The 23,659-nt window shown below is 43.1% G+C and overlaps 2 protein-coding genes across 9 annotated transcripts; one reads left to right on the top strand and one right to left on the bottom strand.

Moving 5' to 3' along the window:
• Positions 1-1,307: 1,307 nt before the first annotated feature.
• slc4a1ap (solute carrier family 4 member 1 adaptor protein) lies at positions 1,308-10,371 on the bottom strand. 3 transcript variants are annotated; one of them, XM_075447586.1, is made up of 14 exons: positions 9,552-10,371; positions 8,284-8,485; positions 8,031-8,159; positions 7,877-7,937; positions 7,669-7,808; positions 7,423-7,583; positions 6,547-6,616; positions 6,268-6,457; positions 6,054-6,150; positions 5,735-5,975; positions 5,010-5,096; positions 2,721-2,797; positions 2,553-2,622; positions 1,308-2,071 (listed from the first exon to the last, which is right to left on the bottom strand). In XM_075447586.1, exons 1-14 carry the CDS (start codon positions 10,365-10,367, stop codon positions 2,022-2,024), a joined length of 2,391 nt encoding a protein of 796 aa, XP_075303701.1. In that variant the 5' UTR covers positions 10,368-10,371; the 3' UTR covers positions 1,308-2,021. The 3 variants fall into 3 exon arrangements, with proteins under 3 accessions (XP_075303701.1, XP_075303703.1, XP_075303702.1); XM_075447588.1 differs by having other exon boundaries at positions 9,969-10,371; XM_075447587.1 differs by lacking the exons at positions 1,308-2,071; positions 2,553-2,622; positions 2,721-2,797 and adding an exon at positions 2,813-3,558.
• A 195-nt stretch (positions 10,372-10,566) lies between these two features.
• On the top strand, positions 10,567-17,525 carry supt7l (SPT7 like, STAGA complex subunit gamma). 6 transcript variants are annotated; one of them, XM_075447592.1, is made up of 5 exons: positions 10,567-10,585; positions 11,415-11,880; positions 13,624-13,948; positions 14,180-14,417; positions 17,038-17,525. In XM_075447592.1, the coding sequence occupies exons 2-5, from the start codon at positions 11,456-11,458 to the stop codon at positions 17,325-17,327; spliced, it is 1,278 nt and encodes a 425-aa protein (XP_075303707.1). In that variant the 5' UTR covers positions 10,567-10,585; positions 11,415-11,455; the 3' UTR covers positions 17,328-17,525. The 6 variants fall into 6 exon arrangements, with proteins under 6 accessions (XP_075303707.1, XP_075303709.1, XP_075303704.1 ...); XM_075447594.1 differs by having other exon boundaries at positions 10,584-10,649; positions 13,669-13,948; XM_075447589.1 differs by having other exon boundaries at positions 10,584-10,649.
• Positions 17,526-23,659: the final 6,134 nt, after the last annotated feature.

The following is a 23,659-nucleotide window of genomic DNA, read 5'->3' as shown; positions in this document are numbered from 1 at the left end:
ATACTGCCATCTTCTATGGAGCAAATCTCATTTATAACAGACTGAGGCAGTGGGAAAGAATAAAAAAAATCTTATTCCTTTTGGAGATCAAGCATGCTGATTCCTCCAGACTGAGGAGGAGTAGGACCATCCAGCTTGTTATCAGTTCCTAAGCCTTCATCTCTGCTGGTATTGGGGCGCATTAGTGTCCATGGAACTGGAAACCTGAACATCTGGAGAGGTATAAATGGGTTTTAAAGCAACGTGCTCTCATCCTGAGCTGCCGAGCAGCTAGAATTGTCTATCAGACCAGAATGGGACAACATTCCTCTCCCAAAGGTGCAGCAGCTGGTCTCCTCAGATCCCAGATGTTCACAGATGTTAGAAGAAGAGGGGATGCTACACAGTGGGAAACATGGACCTGTCCCAACCTTTTTGAGACCTGTTAATTGCTATCCAATTCAAGAGGAGCTAATATTTTTAATGAAATAGTAAAATATCTCACTTGTTCTACAGTGAATAAAAATATTGGTTTATCAGATCGTAAAATCATTGCATTCCGTTTTTATTTACATTTTACACGGCACCAACTTTTAGTTTGGGTCGAAGCTCACGAAACCAGCTTCCCTTGTGTTTCTCCAAGTTAACGTCACAGAATGGAATACTTACGGCCTAACATTTAATGACGGCTCAACAATGCCTCCCTTCTCTTCAGGAAGAGATCGTGATCTCCACGAGCAGGTGCCAGAGACTCGCTCAATCCCACAGAAATTCTGTTCATGCCCCCGCTGTTTGTGGTGGCTTCATTCAGTTGGTTGCAGTTTGTAACGTGTACCGCTAAATGTCCCTATAATCCTACACAGACCCTTCAACAGATCTTTAGTTTCATTCAGAAAACGCTACGAAACACTTGGAGAAAACGAAAACCTACACTGGATGAAATCAGTGGTGCTGAGAGAAGCAGAACTAAAGCAGTCTGCAGCCACGAACGAGTGATATCCATATGACTTTGATTATACTGTTAAAGGTCACTTTAATCTAATCAGATGAGTGTCATGAGCCATCACCAGTTTAAATGAGAAAGAAAGCTGCAATAGAAACAATAGAAAGCTGGCTTTCTATTCATCTGCTGAGTGGAAGGACGGGGCTCCACTCGTGTTGGTGGCTGGAAGATTGCTTTCCATCATGAGTTAGGTCACAGCAAAGACTACGAGACTCTTTGTGCCAGAGACGCACTCTAAGTGTGAAGGAGCTTCAAAGACAGAACAAACAAAGCTGTCGGGTGAGACTTTGGCTCAGTGGAGTAAAAAGAATGTCAACAATTTGCATTATGTACAGACAGTTTTATTATACATTTATGTAATAAAATACAGTTTACATTTGTTGTTGTGATGAAAGACAACAGGAGAGAGGGTGGGAAGTGTGGAAGCAGACCAAGGCGAGCGAGGAATCCTGCTCCGAGCAAACACCAACCGCTGACTCGCTCATGAAGGCAATCTTGTTAAAAAGAGAACTTTGAGAAGGTTGGGCTGAGTGTGTGTCTGTGTGTCCAGAAAGAAACACACACTCCACTTAGCTTGAGTCATTATCAGCTTACGTTTCATCCAGTAAGCCATCCAAGTGTCCAGATGGTCAGAAAAGCTGCTCTAATGCTCTCACTCTCATTCTCCCTCCCTGCTTCGGACAACAAAAAAAAATAAAAGGGTTACGCCAGTGATCGACTGAAGACAAACAGGGGAGGGATGCAGATTGGATGTCATGTTGGTTCAACTGCATAAGGAGCAGCCAAAGACCAGAAAGCTGAATTCAGATCAGTTGCTGCTCTCATTTTCTGCTCGAAATTCAAATAAAAGGATAAAATTCAAGCAGTCTCCATCACTGTCGGGGGGGAGAGGTGCCAGCAGGACCACTGCCCAGAGTCTCGTCTCCCAGAGCTGAACCACATGCAGGGACAGAGATGGCTGGACGGGGTTAACGGTCAGAGCTGGGGAAACGGGAGGCTTTGTGCTGCAGGTTGGACAGGAGATCTCTTATGTCCCCTCTCAGTACCCGTACTTCTCATTTAGGTGGGTGCGACCATCTCCGGTCTGACCTGTGAGAGCAGAGGAGGAAGTTTTGAAAACACAAGTGGTGAATCATTCCAGAGCTGCTGACGTGCATGTTTGCATAGCACGTCAACAAAATCACAGCTCCGTGCCATTAAATCGGAGCCTGAGTAAAAGCCCAGTCTGGCAGCCGATCCAGAGTTCATTTCTTTCAAGCTTATCTCATCTTTCTCGAGTCACTTTGATCTGCATTCCTCAGTGAACAATGAAGAGGTTGTCGTGATTTTGGCTGCACGAATTGTTCTCCATCCTGCCAGAAAAATATTTGTTCCTCACTTCATTTTGAGCTCAGCAGCCTGGGAATGTGCAACTTTGTGGTCAACGCTCAAGTTCAAAAGCTTTTTTCTAAGAAATGAAAAAAACCCAAACAACTTGAACTTATCAAAGGGTTAAAGACACTGCTGCTTAATAAGCTTGAGTGTGATTTAAGGACACGGTCAGCTGATCAGCTGCAGGCTGGTTGTTTACCTGCAGGAGGAAGCCACACTGAATAATCAGGGTCATCCTCTGGATACTGTCCTGGCAGCTGAACTGGTGGCTATGGAAACAAACAAAAGGAAATCACTTTAAACTGTACGCCCACACTACACTGGATGATACAAGCACATATTGAATGCTGTGTGGGGGGGGGCCTACCCTGCTGGGGCCCATAACCTTCTTCTTTTTGGGACTGGGGTCTGCTGGTGGCTCTTTTTCACCCTCTGCTGTGGACTCTGTGGAGACACAGTTTAAGCATATTAAAGGTGCTCCAGCAGTACATGAGCTACTGTGCATCACTACATCAACATGACATCACGTGATGTTATCTTCGGGTAATTTGTTTTGTCATGCTGCGAGGACTGACCTCTAAGATCTTATCTCATCCCAATTCCATAGAACCAACCGGTCATTTCTAATCTTTGTTCTATTTAAAAATCTCTGTTGGCACGTCAAACATTTTTTATTCAAATTTTAAAACTGAGTCTTCGGTTTGTGAGAGGAAAATAAAAAGCTCCAGTTTAAAAAAGGAATTGTAGGAAATGCCCCTTTATACACCAGATAAGTACATACAACAGTTCTTTTTTAAATTACAAGCTTAAAAAGAAAGAACAGGGCATCTTTTCAACAGTCTCCACTTAAATTGAAGCAGCATAAACATTTTGGCTCTATTCTAATGCCACTCACTATTCTATAATATAAAAAATATTTGATTTGACTAAATATTTGGTAAAACTTGGGCCATTTGAATATTTGCTAAATAGGTCAAATTTACAGCCTGGCTGAGCTTTTACATTGGGTCTCTGGAGCCGCCTTTTTTCATCTGCATGTCATAAAGAGCATCTTGTCCGAAAGTGACACTGAAAAACTGGCCCATGCATTTGTCACATGTTGGCTGGACCACCAGCCGGCTGTCCAAGTCATTCCCTCAGAGTACCGACTGGTACTGCCAAAAGAGATCCCATCTCTCCAGTTTCGGCCTCTCTACAGCGGCTCCCTGTAAAGTTTAGAATAGGATTTATGAGCCTTCTCATCACATATGAAGCCTTTAATGGCCCAGCTCCTACAAATGAGAAAGATCCTCCTGCTCTCAGCACTCGGGTCTACTTCTTGTTCCCAGAAAGCCTCCGACTGTAATGAGAGGCAGAGCCTTCAGTTTTCAGGCTCCTCTCCTGTGGAAGCAGCGACTTGTTTGGATGTGGGGCATCAAAACTTCTTCTCTTCTCCTATTTGAAAGAGCCTATTCTTAATTTATTGATATACCTGTGAGCTACATATTTTAACGCACCGCTTTTGTATAGTTACAATCTATATTTTTGTAATTATTGCTTTTATTGCTCCCATGACAGAATTTTCATATTTTTGCCCTGGCTGGTTCCCCTTGTGCTACATAAAAGTTGATTAGAAGACACTAAAGGTGTCTCATGTCCACTAAACATTTGTTTTTTTTAGAGTTAACAATGAGGAAGCTGTGCTGGTAAAACATCACGAGGTCTTGTGCGTTTACGTGAGGTATGAGGGCTTTTTTTGGGTGTCATTCTGCTGCCATTTGTGGGCGTTTTTTTGTATAAAAGACTCTTACTACTAGTCTAATAAGGACCAGCCATCTGTGAAGTCAATCCAGTTTTTAATTATTTAATTAATTATTTTGACAGGAAACACATTAGCTGAGCACACACTTTGAATGTGCGGGTGGGTCTGACAGAGGGGAGCGTTGCTCACGCTGTTCTGAAGCAGAGGCGAGTGTTTTGCATTAAAGCTCAATAGTCTGAAATGTTAAACTATGACATCATTGCAGGTCTCCTAAAGCGGACAGCTGGACCTGAATGAGTCATCCGTTTAAGTTGGAGATGACATTGACAGAAAGAAAATGAGCAGTCAAAGTACCTACAAAGAAAATCAACATTTTTAGTAGCCTTTCAAACAAGTGAACCTAAGTGACCGAAAGAAAAAACTGGATTCCTGACAGTGAGAAACTAAAAAACTGGCCACTTCTGCAGCTGCTGAACAATCGATGCGTCCCCATTTCATACTCAACCAAACAGCAGTCTCCACTGACGAACGCTTACCACGGTAATAGCTGCAGGCAACTCAGTGTAAGGTGAATGAAAGAGTGAAAATGTGCCAACATTTCACCTGTGGAGCAGTCGGTTCCCAACGAGTGAAGCTTAGATTTGAATGGAATGCTAATTAATTTCCTGAGTATCAAAAGCTCATGTGAGAATGAAGCAAACACTGCTGTTTTTTTGTTTTTTTGGGGGATTAAAATGACCTCACAGTCACATTCACGTCTCTTTGAAGAGACAACTTTATAGAAAAATGTTTGGAGCTGCTGCTTCATGCATGACTCACATGTTGATCTCATGACTTTTACTAGAACCAGACCTTTACAGGAACTTTTACTTGTGGTAGAATAAAAGAAATAGAGACAAATATTCAAAGACACACCTGGACTCCTGGGAGCTGCCGACTTGCTGCTGCGCAGAGGAAGCTGCTGCACGGCTTCATCGCTCCTCCTCGGTTTGTGGCTCTGAGCTGATATGAGGTCAAGCAAGCAAACATAAAATAAGTAATGACAAAAACATCCAGAATTTTCAAACATTGTGTTAAGAACTCAACGTAGAGCCATACGTGTAATTTCAGTAAATTGGAAGTTTGGCCTGTAATTAAGATTTGTTTGCTCCCCCGTTTTGCCACCTCGATGTTACTGCTGTTGATTAGCAGCTTTGGTGTATATTTGGGACTCCTGAACACGATCCTTTGTGTCTGTTATTCTGTGTAATGTTTCCAAAGATGTCACTTATGTTTCACTGTCATGATAAAGAGCAATGTGAAGCAATTATGAAAGAGGTTTCAACACAAAAAGTGACAATATTAAGGTTATTATGATTCTTTATAAATCATATGCTTTAGCATAAAGTAATTAATCTGGAAAACTTAGTAGTTTAAATGTCCTGAAAGCTGAAAATTCAAGACCACAATTCCTTTATGGACCCCAACAGTTTCCGTTTGGCTCCATCTAAAATAAGCGTAAAATCATCATTGTGTGTGTTATTTACTGCCCCCTAGTGGCACCATCTAAAATGCTTCTGAAAGTTGCTGTATGTACTTTGAAAATGAAAAATCAAAGCAGCATCCTACAGATTCTTTCAGGCACAAAGAGACATTTTTACCTTTGGACTCCTCTGACTCATCTTTCAGACGCCCCAAAGCTGCAGCTTCTTTAGATGTGGATGCAACAGAGTCTTCAGATTCGGGATTGGACTCAGCGATGCCACGTTCATCCCCATCACCCTCCCCTTTCTCTGCTGCATCCACCTCTTCCTCCTCCTCCTCCTCCTGCTCCCCACTCGGCGGAAGCTCTTTCATGTTGAAGAGCCCTGCTGGAAGGTTTGGCCGCTTCGGAGGCAACTTCTGCAGGGAAGACGAAAGCGTGAGCGGCAGGTAACCGAGGCAAAAAGACAAGTTATTTCAGGTTTCTGGAGCACCCACCCCGATGGTTCCAGTTTTAAGTTTGAATTTGCTCCCTCCCTTCATGGCTCCAAACAGCGGTAAGGTCTTCTTAGGCTTCCCAGCCTCTGAGCTGCCACTGTCACAGAAACACAGCTTTTTTTACGACTCCCAACGTGATGAAAGGGGTCAAATTTACAGGAAATAAAATGCACAAAAGTTTAAGGAGAACTGTGTAGCTCTGCTGCTGTCTAACCCGGGCTGTAGCGAGGGCATCTGAGCCGGCCGCGTCAGCTCCACCAGTTTGCGAAGCTTCTGAGCATCTTTACGCAAGTCTGCCATGTGCACGTGGAGCTTCCTGCGCTCCACAGCGTCCATCGCTTCCTCGCTTTTAACTGCGGTCATGAAGGCGTCCAGCGAGTCCTCAGCGGAGGAGCCCGAAGAGTCTGTGAGGAACGAAAGTTACGCATGCCGAGCAGTCGGAGCCAAGACTTTTACATGCCGTGGTATCTGTCAGCAAGTGACGGTGACTCACCTCGTTTACCAGCATTGAGCTTTTTCTGAGTCTCTGCCAGCTCCTTCTCCACCGCAGACAGTTTGGCCACCTGCAGAGCAATAAACAACCATCCAGACATCTAAGCAATCTTTAAAAGGTCAAATTACTCATCTTTGGGTACTCTTCAAGAAAGGAATTCCAAGAAAGTCTGCGCATTTTGTTTTTAAGATGATTAAAGGACATTTTCCCCTCCTTGCTCAATTAAGCCCGACCATATATATATATTTTTTTTTTACTGGTGAAATTAGTTTTTCAAGCTGTTAGCAGGGTAAGAAACATAACTCCATTTCAAGGTCTGACTGTAAAACTTGTAAAAATGAAGCTGGGTGAGCACAATGCAAATGATGAACTGTCAGAAAGTCGAGTAAATGAGGCTTAAAACATCCCAGCTGCAGGTTTTTTTTAAATCAGCTCCAGAAAGATGTACATATCAAACATAAGATGCACTCGACTGGACTGATTTAGTCTTTTAACAGACTTAGTTGTCACGGCAACATTTCTCTACAGTTTCAGATTAAACTGTTTCAAAGTTCTGCACCCCACAGGTGTGGTGTGCTCAGTTTAGTGGTACCAGTTACAGGTTTAGTGACTGGGTGACAACGGCTTTGTTGGACCATACCTCCCACTTCACATTTGAACTGATTTTTAGAGTCTGTTGCTGAAAATAAGACCTTCAGAAAGCACAGTTCTTTACTTCAAGAGGGAGCAGCTTGTGCAGTAATGTGAGGAGAGAAAAGGGGAACACCAAAGTGTTCCAGAGTCAAATGAATATCTGCTTCGATACAAATTTTTCTCATTGATAAGTGTCTTTTTTTTGACAACCCAAGTTTGAGGTGAAAAGTAACAGCTGTTTACCAATGACTCGTAGGTCTCGGGCCGCTCTTCGATCTTTCCCGCCTTCTTCATCCGTTCCTGCCTTTTCCTCTCCACGGTGCCGGTCCGATCCAGGAAGGTGTCATCATCGCTATCGTAATAGTCCTCATCTTCCCAGTTCTTTTTCTTACGCTTGCGTGACACTGAAAATAAAACACACAACACTTAGTGAAATCTACAGAACCAGTTCCGGCCTCCTCGGAGGTCGTCCGCGGGCCGGGTCCTCACCGGCTTCCTGCCGCAGCAGCCCTCTGGCCTCCAGCATGCGACAAGCCTCAAGGCAGCACTGGATGGCTGCCTCCTTCTTCTTCCCAGTGTGGGTGACCTCGGCAACCAGCTGACGACCCAATGCATCATCCACCGGCAGCCTGAAAGCAGAACGAACATGAACTCTGCTGACAGGAAACTCATAAAGAAGACACTTCAGGCCACTTACTTTATCCTGCAGAGCCAGGAGCCGTGACTTTTATCTTCATACTCAAACTCCAGCTCCTCCCCTGAGAAACAGAACGTCCAGGTTAGAAGGTCAGAGGAAATTCTAAAGCAAGAAAAAAAAAAAACACAGCGAGCCGATGTCTGCGGAGCTTCACCTTCTCGGTCATAGAATCCCTGCAAAGCCTTCTTTGGATCTTTCAGGTAGGCTGCTTCCTGGTCTTCTCGGAACTCTGTTGAAAAAGGGTTTTCTTCGTTCTCGTCTTCCTCTGGAGCTGCATCTTCATCTGCAGGATGGATGTATGGACACAGCGGGGGCAAAAGGAAAGGACAGGGGGATTAACTCGTGCCTCGCCTAAAGAGAAAGCCGACACAAACAACCTGCCAGGCGAGCCCAGGGGAGCAGCTCACCCATCCCCCACGTGCACACGGAGTCATCCTTTGACACTTTCTTGCGGTCCTTGCTGTCTCCGCCTTCCTCTTCCTCCCCCTCTTCTTCATCAGAGTAGTCTCCCATCATCTTCTTCTCCAGCTCCGCTTTCTGTTTACGGGCTCGTTCCCTCAGCTCCGTCACGGTCAGGTCAGACTCCTCTTCCTCGTCGAACTCTGGGCCCTGTGGAAAAAGAGCAAAGCTGAAGCATCCTGTGCCCGTGCTTTGATTTTTAGGAATTCTATTTTTAAGCCAAACATGAAGACATCGGACGAATTCAAGCAACGACAGTAAAAGATTTTTGGTATTCTTACTTTATGAATAATTTTCCATCAGGTTATCACCTCAGCACAGATTTTAAACTTGTTTTAAAATGTTGCTATGAAGCAACGCCTTAAGCCCCTCTAACTGGGCTGATACTCAACATACTTATCCAATCAAACGTTTATTGTAATCTACCGAGGCAACAAGGACTCCGCTTCAGGATCTCTTCTTTATTTTAGCAACACTATTTGGCAGCAAACAGTAGAAGTTCCTGACATGTTTTCATGTGCCTTTAAAAATCAGTACATTTTAGACATGAGTGAGTTAACTGAAAGTCTCTCGTTCTACCCAACTGGTATCGGCCGTTTGGTAAAAAAAATTAGCTAAACAAGATTCAATTCAAGTAACATAACTGAAAGAAACAATAATTCCCATCATGACAAATATGTGGGTTGAAAATGTTTGACCCTCATTCAGTATTTTGTGCAGCATCCTTTTGCTGAGGTGACAACTGGACGTTCCTCTTCAACACATCACACAGAGTTTCGGTACGATTTAGGTTCAGTAAGCCTTGATTAGAGCTGCTTGAATTCTTTAAATACTACAGACAAGCGCTTCAGTGCCTTCTTTAACATCTCATTTAACACGGGACCATTATTTATGCAAGAAAGGACAAAATTCAGTCCCACAATTTGCTGGCAGTGCTCAATTAAACTGAACTAATTGCAATTTGTGTACATGCATATGATGACAAAGATGGGTGAGCAGCCTGCGACAACATCTTTCATGTTTTTGTCTTTTCCATTCCTTTTTAAATAACCAACCTTTACAATAAAGTAACTGTTTATATTGCACTCATGTTATATATCATATAGCCTCTGTGTTATGTCAAGATTACATTAGATTAAGTTTTTAAAGAGGACGGTAGTTTCTTTCAACTGGAGGCCCACTCAATTAGGGCTTAGTATGTCAAATGATGAAGTACCTGGAGGACAAACAGCCTCGTGCTCCCCCCAAACTTCAGCACGTGCCCCACACGCAGTCTAATATAGGTTTTCGGGGGGATCTTATTCTTGTTCACCACCGTGCCGTGCGTGCTGCCCAGGTCGTGGACGTAGAAGCCCCTCTCCTCCCCCACACAGCCCTCCTCTCCGGTCTGTACGCGGTACTGGATCACCGCGTGGTACCTGGAGATGGACGGGTGCTCCAGGGAGACGTCGCACACCGGCAGACGACCAACCACGAAGTAGCTACTGTGAGTGAGGGGCACCGTGTCCACTATGGCTCCGTTTTTCAGGATCTCAAGAGCATAAGGGATCTCTGATGGAGTGCCCCCCCAGGGGGGCTCTGTGTATGGGACAGGGGGGAACTTTCCAGCTGGGGGCCCTTTGACTGGACGCACCTTCGGTTTGGGTTTAACTGGAGCTTCGTTCTTGTCTCGTTCGCCGTTTTCGTCGTCTTCTTGGCCTTTTTCTGGCGATTTACCTTCAGAAGCTGCACCAGAAGAGGCGTCGCTGGTTGTCTCCGCAACATTGCTTTTGTTATCATCGTTCACGCTTCTTATTTCAGCTGATGAAGGTTTCGACGGAGCTGCAGCGTTGCTCCGTTTATTGACGGAAGGCGCCGAGAAAAGGGCAGGTTTCTTGAAAGGTTCCTCGGTCTCTGTTTTATGTAGTTCTTTCTCGGTTTGTTCGCCTCCATTTTTTGTCGCCGAACAGTCGTCGCTTTTCACCGTAGAGTTTATTTCTTCAGCCGTATTTTTCACGCTCGCGTCTGTTGGCGGGGAGGCAGCCATGTTCATTTGGTGCAACTCTTACATTTGCTCGGGTAGCCTTTAAAAACTTCCACGGGCAACTAATAAATAAAAATAAATACTAAAAACATTTTAAAATGAACATCTTTGAATCCATTTAGCCACATTAATAAGAAGCCACTAAAATCTAGATAAAAAGACTGATGCGGAACTAAAGATCAAATTCAAATGTCTCATGGGGTTTTTTTGCAACAAGGACGAAAACGGTTAGTTTCCGTTCAGCTTCCTTTAAACATACAAAAGCTAGTGGCATTAAGTAACCATCTCAGGGTAAATCATGCGTTTCAATCAATATATGTATAGTTTAGCTAGCCAAATATGCATATTAGAAAGTTAACTTGCCAGTTCGTATCTCAGTTGCTGCTCCCTTCTGAGCTGTCTCTGTTAATGCTTTTGTATTTGACATTTGATCTGTTTTGTAGTCATTCGACAAGCAGGTAAACTTCATACGCCTTTAATTAAAATATGAAACAAATCAGTGTGATTAACTCTACAATTCGGCAAACTTAGAGCACATTAGATGTCCATCCGTTTTGTTTTCCTGTAAGCTGTTAGATAATGATTAAGCTGTTTCGTTTAATCACTAGAACAGTGGAAATTCACTGAAAGCAACTTTTTTTTCGAGGAATCGACCACATGTATGTGGAAATCACAAGGCAATGACAGATCTTGAAATAGAGAGCGTCGATTACGGTCCGTTTTCCACAGTATACTTTTTGTTAAATTGCGCGGGGATCGTTTCGTTTTTGGCATATTTTGCTGTTCAATCAACCGGGAACAATAACTTGTCAACGTGCCCTCAAATATTACAAGATATGTGGATTTTAATTATAGCCTAAAGTGATTGTATGGTTCGTTGTTCGAATTGAACGGAAAGCAGAATTGATTCTGAGTGGATTAAGTAAGACACACTTTTTATAACAGAACAGAAATCTAAGTAAGAAGATTCTTGTATCAGTGTTTTTCTGGGGAAAATAAATGTTGTCCTTGTGATTACTCTCACTTACACACTTTGTCCCCTTCGCATGTTTTTAGCTTCTGATCCAAGTCTGACACCAGCCTGTGTCTGAGTCATTATGATGCGCTACTGGGGTGAGATCCCAGGACCTGCAGGGGCTCCCCCCAGTCGCAGCTCCTTTGACCTGCTCCAGCGAGAGTTTCGCTCCGTGGAGATGCAGGACCCTCCTCTGCACCAGCCGTCAGCCCAGCGTCCACGGCCCACCACGATGCTTGACATCCCCTCAGAGCCGTGCAGCCTCACCATCCACACTGTGCAGCTGTGTCAGCACGCCCGCCGCCTCCGTGCTCTTCTGGCAGCAGCCCAGGCTCAGAGCTCTGCATCCTCTGAGGGTGGCAGCCGAATGGAGGAGGCTGATGCCAACCTCCCCCTTCGTCCTCCCACCCCACCCGTTATGCCAGATGATCTCCTCCCCGTGGACAGCAAAGTCCCACGCCAGCCCTTTAAGCTCTGCCACAGTGACCCTGAGAGTGACTTCTATAAGTAAGGCCACATTTACTCATAGCCGGGTATTTAGAGAAACGAATATTTCCCCCCCTCCGTTTTCAATAATAACATTGTGCACACAACATCGTTTTCAAAAAACTTGTCATTTACATCAACCCGCATAAATACGCCGTCAAGCGCCATGTGAAGGAGGAGATAACGCGAGCAAATATCACAACAAAACTGAAGGCAATAAGAGGGAAATATAGACAGTCAGTGGATACTGGACGCAGGAGCGGCTACGGAAGAGTGGTGCTCCTCTATTTTGAACTGTGCGAGCAGGTTTGGGGTGGCAAATGCAATAAGGCCAGAATCGTTTGCACAAACGTAAAATGAGTAGAACTTTAACATCATCCATGATAATCCTGATCAGTAGCCAAAAAAACTGTAAACATAAGGCGCTCGCATGACCTTAAGCATTTTCTGGCGCATAATGTGACGTTTAAGAACCTAAAACGCCGTTTCTCCCAGTTGACACGGCAACACATAACCGGCGTTATCAGAAATCTACACTTTGGCCGGAGGTTTTACAAATAATCGTTTTCTGTGATTAAAAAAACAGGGTTTTGGTGTAAATGAGAGGCCAAACCGCAGGAAAATATCTGCCTCTTCCTATCGTGTAAACGGGGCCTAAGTCTTGTCTACAGCAGCTACTAAATTGTTTCACAGATTAAAGGCTTGCACAGAACTTTTTACTCCTGAATGATGACAAGACTGAATGTATTTTATTTGGGACTTCAGTGATGTTAAATGCTTTTACTTTAAATTCTGGTTCTCTGGCCCCGCATTTTAAATCTCATGTGAAAAATCTTGGTGTTACATTTGATAGTGGGCTGAAGTTTAACAAACAGATCAGCTCAGTCGTCAGCACAAGCTTCTTCCAGCTCCGCCTGTTGGCCAAAGTGAAGCCCTTCCTCAGTCGGCAGGACCTTGAAAAGGCAATCCATGCTTTTATCAGCTCCAGACTGGATTACTGTAATGCTCTCTATGTTGGCCTCAGTCAGACGTCTCTCTCACGTCTTCAACTTGTGCTGAACGCTGCTGCCCGATTTTTAACGGACACTTCTAGGCGCGAACACATTACTCCTGTGCTATCGTCTCTTCATTGGCTTCCGGTACGATTCAGAATCGATTTTAAACTCCTGTTGTTTGTTTTTAACGCCACTAATGGCTTGGCACCTTCTTATCTGTCAGACATTTTAACTTTTCGCAACTGTGGTAGAACCCTGCGCTCTTCAGGTCAGCTTCTTTTAGAGGTCCCAAGGTCGAGATCTAAGCAGTGGGGTGATCGTTCCTTTGCCATTGCTGCTCCTAGACTGTGGAACAAACTGCCCCCTGATATCCGCACCATCACTGATCTCGGCCTTTTTAAATCGAAGCTTAAGACCCACCTTTTTAGACTGGCGTTCCAACTCTGATTAGGGCCACTATGCTCATTCTTTCCGCTCTAATTATCTTAATTTTATACAAATTTTATTCAATTAATTTTTGTTGCACTTGTGGAAGGCTTTTAATGCCCTGCATCACTTTTAGCACTTTTAGCACTTCTACCATTTTTGCATCGTGTTTTATGTTTTGTTTTACGTATTGTTGTTTTTTATCCTGTTGTAAAGCACTTTGAGTACCAGTTGGTGATTGTAAAGGGCTATATAAATTAAATTTGATTTGATTTGATTTGATTTGAAAGGCAATTTATCAACCAGTTTATTTTTTCATCTGTTCTGTTTTCCTCATCACCAGAGGTAAAGGCGAACCGGTCACAGAACTGAGTGGGCTCTCTTGCAGGCAGCTCCTGTACCAGTCCGTTGCGACAGTGTTGGCCCACGCTGGTTTTGAGTCCGCTCAGGAGAGTGTCCTGGAGACCCTGACTGACCTGGTCCATGAGCATTGCCTGCGGCTCACTCGTCTGCTGCGGGTGGCGGTGGACCGTGAGGCTCGGCTGGGAGCCAGTCCCTTTCCAGACGTAGTGGAGCAAGTGTTCCATGAGGTGGGCATCGGCAGCGTGCTCGCCTTGCAGCGGTTCTGGCAAGTGAGGATCAAGGACTATCACAGCTACATGCTGCAGGTCGGACTCAGAGATTTATCAATGCATTTATAATCTTTAGTTTCATCAGTTAATTCTCTCACTGGTTTGGCACTTTACACTTCAATTCTTAACTAGTCTACAGTTCAATTTTTTTTTGTGGATTCATCAAAAAAAAAAAGTAGCTCGTAACACTCACTCAGCACCATCAATGCTCAGTTTTTGCACTTTAGTACTGCAGAAAAGCAGGATTAACAAACCTTCCTCCTCCAGGTCTGTAAGGATCTGTCTGAGGAATATGAGCGGCTGGTGAATCCAGAGAAGGCTCTGGAGGACTCCAAGCCCCCAAGGATAAAGGAGGAGCCCATGAGTGACATCTCCTTCCCTGTTAGCGAGGAGCCAGAGGCTGACCTAGCCTCTGGGGACCAGGCTTTGCCTATGGGGGTCCTCGGGGCCCACGCCGAGAGGCTGGCTGCAGGCCTGGATGGTGACCATTCTCCTCACACTTCAGGTGAGACTATTAGTGCAAATAGCTGGGATTTCTGTATAGAAATTGTAAATATGTTTTATACAGGGATAAGTTCATAGGGCACCTTCCAGATTAATTTTCTGGAGTTTGCTATATTTTTGATATTACAGTCATTTGTTTTAAAGCTTAGTCTGTTTTAGTTTGCAAAGAAACATTTGCAGCCTGTTTTCACAGGCACATATCATTTGTGCTGTGCAGGTGGTTCATTTATTCACCATTATTTCAGCCAAGACTAATATGAGATCAATAACCCGTTTCTGTGCGTAAAGTACAGTTAAACTTTAATCTGAATGGAGGAGAAATTGATTTGTTTCCCCACACACAAAAATGTATTATTTGTGGGCCGTGATGTTTTTTTTGCTGCAGCCACTTTTGATTGTTTTTATGTTTCCGTTTATTTGAAATATGCAAAGCAGAAAAATCCTTGATTCCCTATTTTAAATCCCAAAGGATTAAAATGCTAATTAAAACAATATTTGAAGTGCAGATAATCACAATTATGTAAAAGGGGACTGCATGAGTAACTTTCATCAAAGTATGCTGTGAAGCATTAAGACTCATTTATGCTCCCTTTATGTACGTAAATAGGTACGTCTCATTCAAACGCTGTCAACTGTCACTGTCCACATGCGCCAGTGGTTGCTTTACGTTGGCACGGTTGTTAGAGAATACATCCACCAGAGGGCAGTGCAGAGTTCAGAGTTCACTTCCAAGTTCCTTTGCTGTCTTCAATCTCGCACCCAATTCACATCCGATCTCCTCCACTCTGTTTAGAAGTTCTCTGTCCCTGTGCCCAGGTGAGTTAACATCATAGATGTGTTTGTAGTTCCATACACATTCGCCACATCACCCCACAATAACCACAAACCCCCTGAGGTCACATCAGGTTTGAAGGGGAACATAAGGGCATGTTACATCAGGTCTTAATGGGTTAAAGAAGATGCTGAATATGGGAAGTGTTCTGTGGGAGTTGATCTGGTATCATGCAACCACATTTATATTTGGGATTTCTCAGGTCAATCAGAGAACTTGTTTTATCAGATTAAATTCAAGGCTGTTAAAACTCAAAAGTCCATAATAGATTTTATTTTTTTTTTCTTTGTTTTGCGTTCTTTTGAGACTTCGCCAGAATAAATTGACCTAATGTTGTCTTGTTCTGCTGTAAATTAATCATTCAGCAGGCCCGGCCAACGAGTGATTTTAGCTAATGATAGGCTGTCGGTGGTAAATGAGAGACCAGCAGGAGCTCCTCCTTCTCTCACTGACTTAGCTTTTCATTCAGCCAGCAGTTCCCACGCTGCATGTGCTGGATGTGTAAACCATTCTGATAATCCTTCATACCTGGGGCAAACTACCACCTAATCTGATTTTAATGTGCACGTCAGCCCTTGTCTAGAAGAAAACTACATGTTTTAATAATGAGTGAAAGTCCATTTTTTTGTGTGACAGGAGCGACACACTTGCTGTTATGAGTGATTCAGTGTATTTAACACTGACGGGTAGAATGAGTACCTGTATGATGTAGTCAACAGTCTGAATGTTGAACACCTCTGTGGTCTGTGGAAGATGACTATGCAATCATTATACAGCCCTCCATCATTCCAACACTAACGTTGGCTAAATGCAACAGTGAGGTTTTAACTTGAATGGGTTCCAAAGGTAGCAATCACTTTGAATGTTAAAGGGATAGTTCGCCTCTTTTGACATGAAGCTGTATGAAGCAATAATTATTTATGAACATTTTCTTACCTCCCGCTGCGTCCTGTGAGCCGAGTTCCACCCCCCGCTGCGTCCTGTGAGCCGAGTTCCAGCTGAGTTTTGGCGTTGACGAAGGTAGTCCGGCTAGTTGGCTGGGGTTTAAAAAATAAACCGTTTTGCTTCTCAAAACAATATGCGTTCAAAAGAGTAATACATTTGCATCACAAAATCGTTCTCCAGGAAAAGTCAGACCTCACAATCGATTGGCGCTATTTTCTCTCCCTGCGTATCACTGCGTGCTGTGCAGACCGAGCAGCAAACACCGTAATTGGCGCGGCTGTCGGCAGCACGCAGTGATACGAAGGGAGAGAAAATAGCGCCAAGCGATTGTGAGGTCTGACTTTTTCCTGCACAACGATTTTGTGACACAAATGTATTACTCTTATGAACGCATATTGTGAACGCACACTGTGATCCGTCTCTGAAATCCATTACAAAAGTTGAATAAAGTAAGGCAGCCCTGCTGGAGAGTGAGTCCCACAGGAGGGAACAGGCTTGGTTGGCTCACATATATGCACATGCACATACATGGAAATGATCAGGTTGATCAATGAAGTCTGACAAATGGAGCCAGTGAGTGAATAGAAGTCTTTACTGACTCATAGCCAAAATTTTGCTGATAGCTCTGAGGTTTTGTGTCTGGCATGATGGATTGTCTCATGATTGTGGCTCCCAGAGTTGGTCCTCCTTCAGGCTTTTCAGTGGCTACATGGTATGCAAACTGGGTCTCTGTAGGAGTCTCCTGAAAGAGAAAGAGCCATTTACCCATTTATTAAAAAGGTTATAAAATACATTTCTATTGTTTTTTTTCATATGATAATTTTTAATTTGCCTCTGTCTCAAGGTGGAGGCGGGGCCAATATCTCCCCTCTGTGGCCCCAGGTAAAAATGGAGCCGCAGGACGGCGAGGAAGGCCAGAGTGCTGGCCACCATCACCACCACGGGGTCCTGGGTGGAGACGTGTTCGAGGAGGGGGGGCCCATGTCCACCATGAGCGAGTCCGGAGGAGCCATGGCACCCTCTCCGGGAGGGGGGGTGTCTGAGGGCAGCTACGCCTCACACTCCCCCGACTCCCTGATGGGAGCCTCTCCCGTCTTCAACCAGAGGCCCAAAAAACGGATGAAGAAGATGTGAAGATGTGTAAAAAAGCTCGGAGAGACTGAATCAGAGCAAAGAAACTCAACAGATTGTACAGTAAGGACTGAAATGATGGTGTGTGGGGGGGATTTTGTAGTTTTTCTGTTTCTTTTCAACAATATGCGTTCAAATAGCTGTTTGTACTGAATATATTGATGGAGTTTATCATCAAATAAATAAACATCTTTTTAGAAACCGATTCTGTTATTTTGAGGCAGTGAGTGTTTTTTACAAAACTGTGCAAGGAGTATTAGCCTAATGAACTGAAGAACTGAAAAGAATTAGGTCCAGAAACAAATAATTTAGTCAAACAAATAAATAATTCAGCAGAATTTTCCGTTTTCCCGAACAAGTCGGGCTCCTGCTCTTCCTGTACCAATTACCGCAGGTTCAATTCATTATCGTTTAAAGATGCTTCATCATAAATGAAAAATATTCCCCTCATGCCGCTGCACATTATGATGTACTTCCAGCCTCTTGTTTCCCCACCTCAGTACTCTTTAGGTGCAGCTCAACACAGTGGAACCATCCACACACCTGTCAACCTGAAGCTGCTCTGCCAAATTAGCATCTGTTTCAGTAATGAGGCAAAGCTGCGAATGCAACACCAGAGGCAATTATGGCTTGGTCGTCTGCATCAGGAAGGCAACATCTATCCAGCCTTAATGGCAAATTAATTACGCCATGCATAACTTTGCATCCTGCACGCACGCCTGTTTGAATACAAGTGATTTTCTCTGTGTGGACCGCGTTCATTTTCACTAATTTTCTATGCTAATGGTGCATAGTGCTGTTAGGCATCACATGTATTGATATTCAGTTGGCTGTATTGTTTTTTTAAATTTCATTTTGAGTGGTGTGAGCAAGTTACGGGTTAGGAACGACTGATAAACAACATTAGCATTCCAGACTCATGAGTGAGAGTTTTCCATGCTGATGCTAGGAGCTGTAAGTAATGTCACTTGGAATATTTTCCTCTCTGCAGGTAAACTTTAACAGAACAACTCATGTGTATTATTTTGTGGGCATGCTAAAGGCTTGGCTCTAGATTGCAATGTCAGTCCACAACTTTGAGCTTTTTTGAAACAGCTGTAGTCACAGTTTGTCCTTTAGGATAAAGTGTAAACTCTCTAAAGGAGTTCCACATGTGGTTGCTGCTGGTCCTTTTGGAGCCAAAAGTGAACATATTTGGACAAGAGGGTGGAACTGGATGGCGAATAAAATAAATAAATAAATAAATAAATAAATGTTTTGCTTTCCACAAAAATATCCGTTATTTTTAGGGACCTGTTTCCAAATATTTTTTTGGTCTGTTAAACGAAAAAAACAACTAAATGACTTTTTAGTGCCAACATGGCCCAACAAAACAAATAGAAGTAAATCTTTTTTCAGGACAAAGTCAATGCAACATGACTTGGTCACTTAGGGTTAGGAGCAGAAAATAATCAATGTACATTCTTACAACGCAACTGTCATTGTTATGGACTTCATCTTTACAGCTGTTATTACGACCACTGGAGGTTGCGAATTATAGGATGTTTTGGTCTGTATGAGCAATAGGTTTCCTGCTTTTAAAACCCATTCGGGGGGGAAACAACAGTGGAACTGATTACATTGTTAGCCTGGAGCATGCCAGTTAAATCAATAAATTAGTTATCAAATACATTGAGAGGTAATATTAAAACGTCATTTGCATGTCGCTGTGAAGCTGCTTGCATAAGAATCCTTAGATAATATAAACGTTATACGTCGAGTTAGATGTATTGATAATCAGGTAAACCCTTTTTTTTTTATCCGTTTCATTTTGGTTTCCCGTAGAGTCGAGGATTTAAAAAAAATATATATATTTGTTCAAACTTTCTAAGTCGAGTAATCCCAGCCTGATATGACATTGTTCCAAGGAGCCTTTAGTCATGTCAGGAATCTGCGGGTGGTTGAGGTCAGGTGACTGGAGGAAAGGCTGAGACAGTCGGCTCTTCTTGGTGACTCAAATTCAAAGTTTTGAGGTTAGTTTGGCTTCGTTATCCTGCTGCACAAAGACGCAAAACAGCTGGAGAAGCATGTCTCTGAAGAATAACCTTCTCTTTGGTCACAGCTGAGTGAAGTCACTGCAGGTGTTCCACTCCAGACTGGAATACCCCCCCAACTGTGTTTTACGCAGGTTTTGATCCACTGCCGCTGTTCTGGACTTGTTTTTTCCAACCATAAACTGAGTATTCCCTCCTGAGAAGTGATTTAGAGATGCACTCAGACACATCCTCAGAAAACGACAAGATGAGCTTGTATTGACAGAACTTCTGCTGATTGGGCTCTTATCTTTTGATGACATCACATTTTAGGCCTGACTGATCTTTTAGTCTTTCACATCTCCTCACACTGCCCCTTTGAAACCTTGAGTCTTAATGCTAAGGAGGCCCATCTTCCCTGGTATTTTAGGCACTTTTAATGCAAACCTGGACACCTTGCAGTCACTGAGTCCACCATGAACTCCTCTGGATACCAAAGTGTTCTAGAGTCAGATGTGAGGCCGTCTGTCCGACAGCTAAAGCTGGGCTGAAACTGGCTCATCAACAGGACAAAGATCCCAAACACAGCAGCAGATCTACAGCAGAATGTGTGAAAAAGAGAAGAATCAAGGTGTTGCAATGGTCCAGTCAGAGTCCAGACCTCAGCCTGACTGAGATGCTGTGGTGGGACCTTCAGAGAGCTGCGCATAAACCAACGCTGGAAACCTCAATGAGCTGAAGCAGCGCTGGAAAGAAGAGTGGGCCGAGATTCCTCCACAACCATGAAAGAGACTGATGATGTCACACAGAAAACCATTACTTCAACTTACTGCTGCTAAGAGTGCTATTACAAGCTGTTGTATCACAAGGTGGATCCAACAGCTTGAAGAAATATTGGCCGTGTAATATGTCACGTGTCATCATTTTAAGACCATAGTACATTTTTCATTATGTTGTGACACATTAACCTGAAGAATCAATGGATGATGAGTGATTTGGTCAATTTTAAGGTAAACAAAAAAAAAAAAAAAATAAAAAATCACAACAAGTACCTCAGAAAAGCTTTTAAAGAAAATCTAACTGATAAAACAGGGAATGAAGACGCTGCTTTGAGCTTTATCACTGATTCAAAGTGCACCATGGAAATAACAGCATGTGTGCTCAAGAGGCACAGTAGACTAAACCTGGTGGGATTAAAATACAGCCCTTTGGATTCCAATGTGACCCCCCCTCAGTTTGTCAACAGCTCTTTAGTTGCTTTGCACTGCGGACAAAAGGGTGTAATTACAAAAATGTCAAGATGTTTTTTTTTCTTTTCTTTTTTAAACAGAGGTCTTGGAGTGGGGCGGACTGAAAGCCAAAGAAAGGACGCAACAAATGATTAATTACCTGCCTGCGTGCAAAGCCATTGATTTAACACAAAATTGAATCTCTCCAGCTGGGATGCGAGTTTGTGAGCAGAATGAGGATTACGTTTAATTTTTACAGAATGGGCTCAGAGAGTCCCCGAGGGCAACAGACTCCAAAGATGAGATAAGACTAATCCTAAAGTAATGTCATCATATAGTTTTTCTCTTATTTATTCTAATCACGTGAGAGATACTGTACTTGTGCAGTGGAGACGAATAATAAATAATGAGATGATGGTATTAACGGAAAGATGAATTGCCAGACATATGGGATGTGACGGGTACAAAGGGTCCCACACTACTCATGCCACGGCTACAGCCACTTCACCGCACCCGAGAGATGAGAGAATTGATTGCACTGCGTCAAGAGACGGTCTGAATCAATCAATAGATATTTTCTAGTGGGTGATGTGGCTAAAAATGAAAAATCAAGCAAGAACTGCCGCAGACATGTCAAACTTGAAACCTGTTGATTGATTCATCCCGCGGTTCAATTATTTGTTTGGAAAAAGACCAAAAATATCATTAAGAGAAGAAGGAGCCAATCAAAAAAGCAAATCAGAGTAACACAGGCTGCACCTTCACTGAAAAATGAGACTTTTTCACACTTTGATTAGCACATTTACTCATTATGTGCAATTTCTAAGATATTCAAGTGTTTCCGTTTTCTGCTGCTTTTGATCTCACAATGAAAAAAGATCTTTTCAAATAACAAAAAGTCCATTTGAGCTGAGGGACATAAATTGTGAATGCTTTTCTTGTCAGTTTGTCAGCGAGAGGTTTCCTTCATGTCTGGACCACATTTATGTCATTTTCTGATGGGACTAGTATCTCATCAGTACCCAAGAAAAAGGGGGAGTAAGCAGGTGACATTTGAGTCTTTTTTAAGACAAGACAGCCTGACCAAGTAGTTGTTAAAGCCTAGACAATCACACAGCCACTGAAAGCAGAGACGAGCAGTAAGCGTAGAGAATACTGGCATACACGAGGCAGACTGACACCAAATTCTGACACAAAACTCCTCCAGCCTTTAAATACAGACATTTTCAGCTGTTCAAGCTGATAATCACTCCTTTCGTGGCAGTTTCAAAAAATGCCATGACACTTGCTGTGTTCCCTTTGCCTCTGAAGCAGGACGTTTGACATGTGAAGGAAGTCACACCAGAGTTATCTGTGTTCCGGTTGCTCGTCAGATTTGCTCACTGACCAGGCTTGCTTTGTACTTTGCACGAGACTGGTTTGATGAGACACTAACTTAGAACTCCTAGTCCTAGAAGCAGCTTTCTACTGCACCCATCACTACTTTTTATGTGCCCGGCGGCCATGTTGGATTGGAACTTTTGAGGGTCCTCTGACTTTCCGAGTTGGAAGTAATACTTCTTGGAGTTTTCAAGCTGAATTTTCCCTCTGGAAATCAGAAATTCTGACTTAAACTTTAAATAAAATCCCTGTGTACTCTCACTTGCTGTCATTTTTGTGCCAAACCCACCACACACACTCAGCCCAGGTGTGTGCTTCTAATCAGAAGATCAGTGTCAAACTGTCCTTGGACAAGATATTGAATCTCCACATTCAGTTCAGTAATGCTCATCTAAAATGGCCCTATTTAAAACTAAAGTCACATCAACTCACTTTTACGAGAAAGTAATCCAATCCAATTAACTGAATGCCAGACCATAACAATTTATGTAGTAAAGAAAATCAATGATCGCATCAAGTCTTCATTTCTGTTTAATCCCCCATTATAAGCGTGTTCGAGTGACAGTGAAAAATTTAAACTTTCTTTTAACAGGAAGACACCTGCAGCAGAACCTGCAGCAGGAAGAGTGGCGATCTGCCTCAAAAGTGCTCACAAGTGTGTGATTGTACACAAAGTGCTCCATGTAAAGAGAGCAAATATATGTTTGTGTGAATGAGAAGCGCGGTGGAAAGTCGTTTGTGAATCTCACAGTCTGTTACACTCACCAACTTTGTTTTTAGCAGTTACAAAGTCAAACAGTCTGATAACTACGTACCTTTATATCAGCAGAATGAAAATAGTATCTAGAAAAAATTCACCCTTTGAACTGATCAAAGCAAATATATGTTGTTTTATTTAGAGAGGACTTTTCAAGAGCATACAACAGAAAGTGCTTCACAACAATAAAGATGAAGAAAACAGAACAAAAGAATAGGTATAGAAACTAATAACCAGATACAAATATGCCATGACAGGTTAAATTAGACTAAATGAAATAAAGGAAGACCCATTACAAATTGGGTCTTAAGCCATTTTTGTCAGTCACAAATTTGAATCTCCTTATATTCTGAGCCAAGATCGAGCAACGACCAACAAAGCCTGATCCTCCGGAGGACTACGGAGGACTCCGGAGGACCGGGCTGCAGAAAGTCTTTCACACATGAAGAGGCTTGAACATACGGGGCTCTGTATGTAACAAGAACGGGGAACCAGTGCATAAAAATCAAGACTGAGACTTCCTGGATGTCTTTGTCTGCAGCCTGGCAGCCGCTTTCTGGACATCTTGTCGGTGCTTCAGATATGAACTGCTTGGATAGGTATAAAAGGGAAATGCAGTGATCGTGATTGGAATAAAAAACACTGACAATCATCTCAAAGATATTCACAAACAATAAATACATCTCAAAATATTCTAATGGTGGTGGGCGGGCAGTATCCATTGTGGTCAATTTCCATATAGCTGCCATTAATGTCCATTACGTGATCACTTTAATCTTTATAGAAGAAGAACTCTACGGTAAATCAGATTTATTGGAAACTTTATTGGTCTTTTGAAACGTTTCGACTTTGTGTGGTAGCTTTTTTTTTTTCAGTGGCAACTCCTCATCCTGCCACTGGAGGGCAGTGTTATGCCACACACTGCAGCTGGACAACACTCATGCGCTTCAGATGCAG

This window comes from Odontesthes bonariensis, chromosome 17 (genome assembly GCF_027942865.1).
Source record: "Odontesthes bonariensis isolate fOdoBon6 chromosome 17, fOdoBon6.hap1, whole genome shotgun sequence".
In the NCBI taxonomy this organism is placed as follows: Eukaryota; Metazoa; Chordata; class Actinopteri; order Atheriniformes; family Atherinopsidae; genus Odontesthes; species Odontesthes bonariensis.
Note: the sequence above shows the minus strand (reverse complement) of the source record. Positions and strands in the feature narration are given on the sequence as shown.

Coding starts and splice junctions, on each gene's coding strand:
- supt7l (XM_075447592.1), top strand. CDS start 11,456: ATGATGCGCTACTGGGGTGAGATCCCAGGACCTGCAGGGGCTCCCCCC. Junction 11,881..13,623: donor CCTGAGAGTGACTTCTATAA/GTAAGGCCACAT, acceptor CCTCATCACCAG/AGGTAAAGGCGAACCGGTCA. Junction 14,418..17,037: donor CCATTCTCCTCACACTTCAG/GTGAGACTATTA, acceptor CTCTGTCTCAAG/GTGGAGGCGGGGCCAATATC.
- slc4a1ap (XM_075447586.1), bottom strand. CDS start 10,367: ATGAACATGGCTGCCTCCCCGCCAACAGACGCGAGCGTGAAAAATACG. Junction 5,976..6,053: donor TTAAAACTGGAACCATCGGG/GTGGGTGCTCCA, acceptor TCTTCCCTGCAG/AAGTTGCCTCCGAAGCGGCC. Junction 2,623..2,720: donor AGGTTATGGGCCCCAGCAGG/GTAGGCCCCCCC, acceptor TTGTTTCCATAG/CCACCAGTTCAGCTGCCAGG.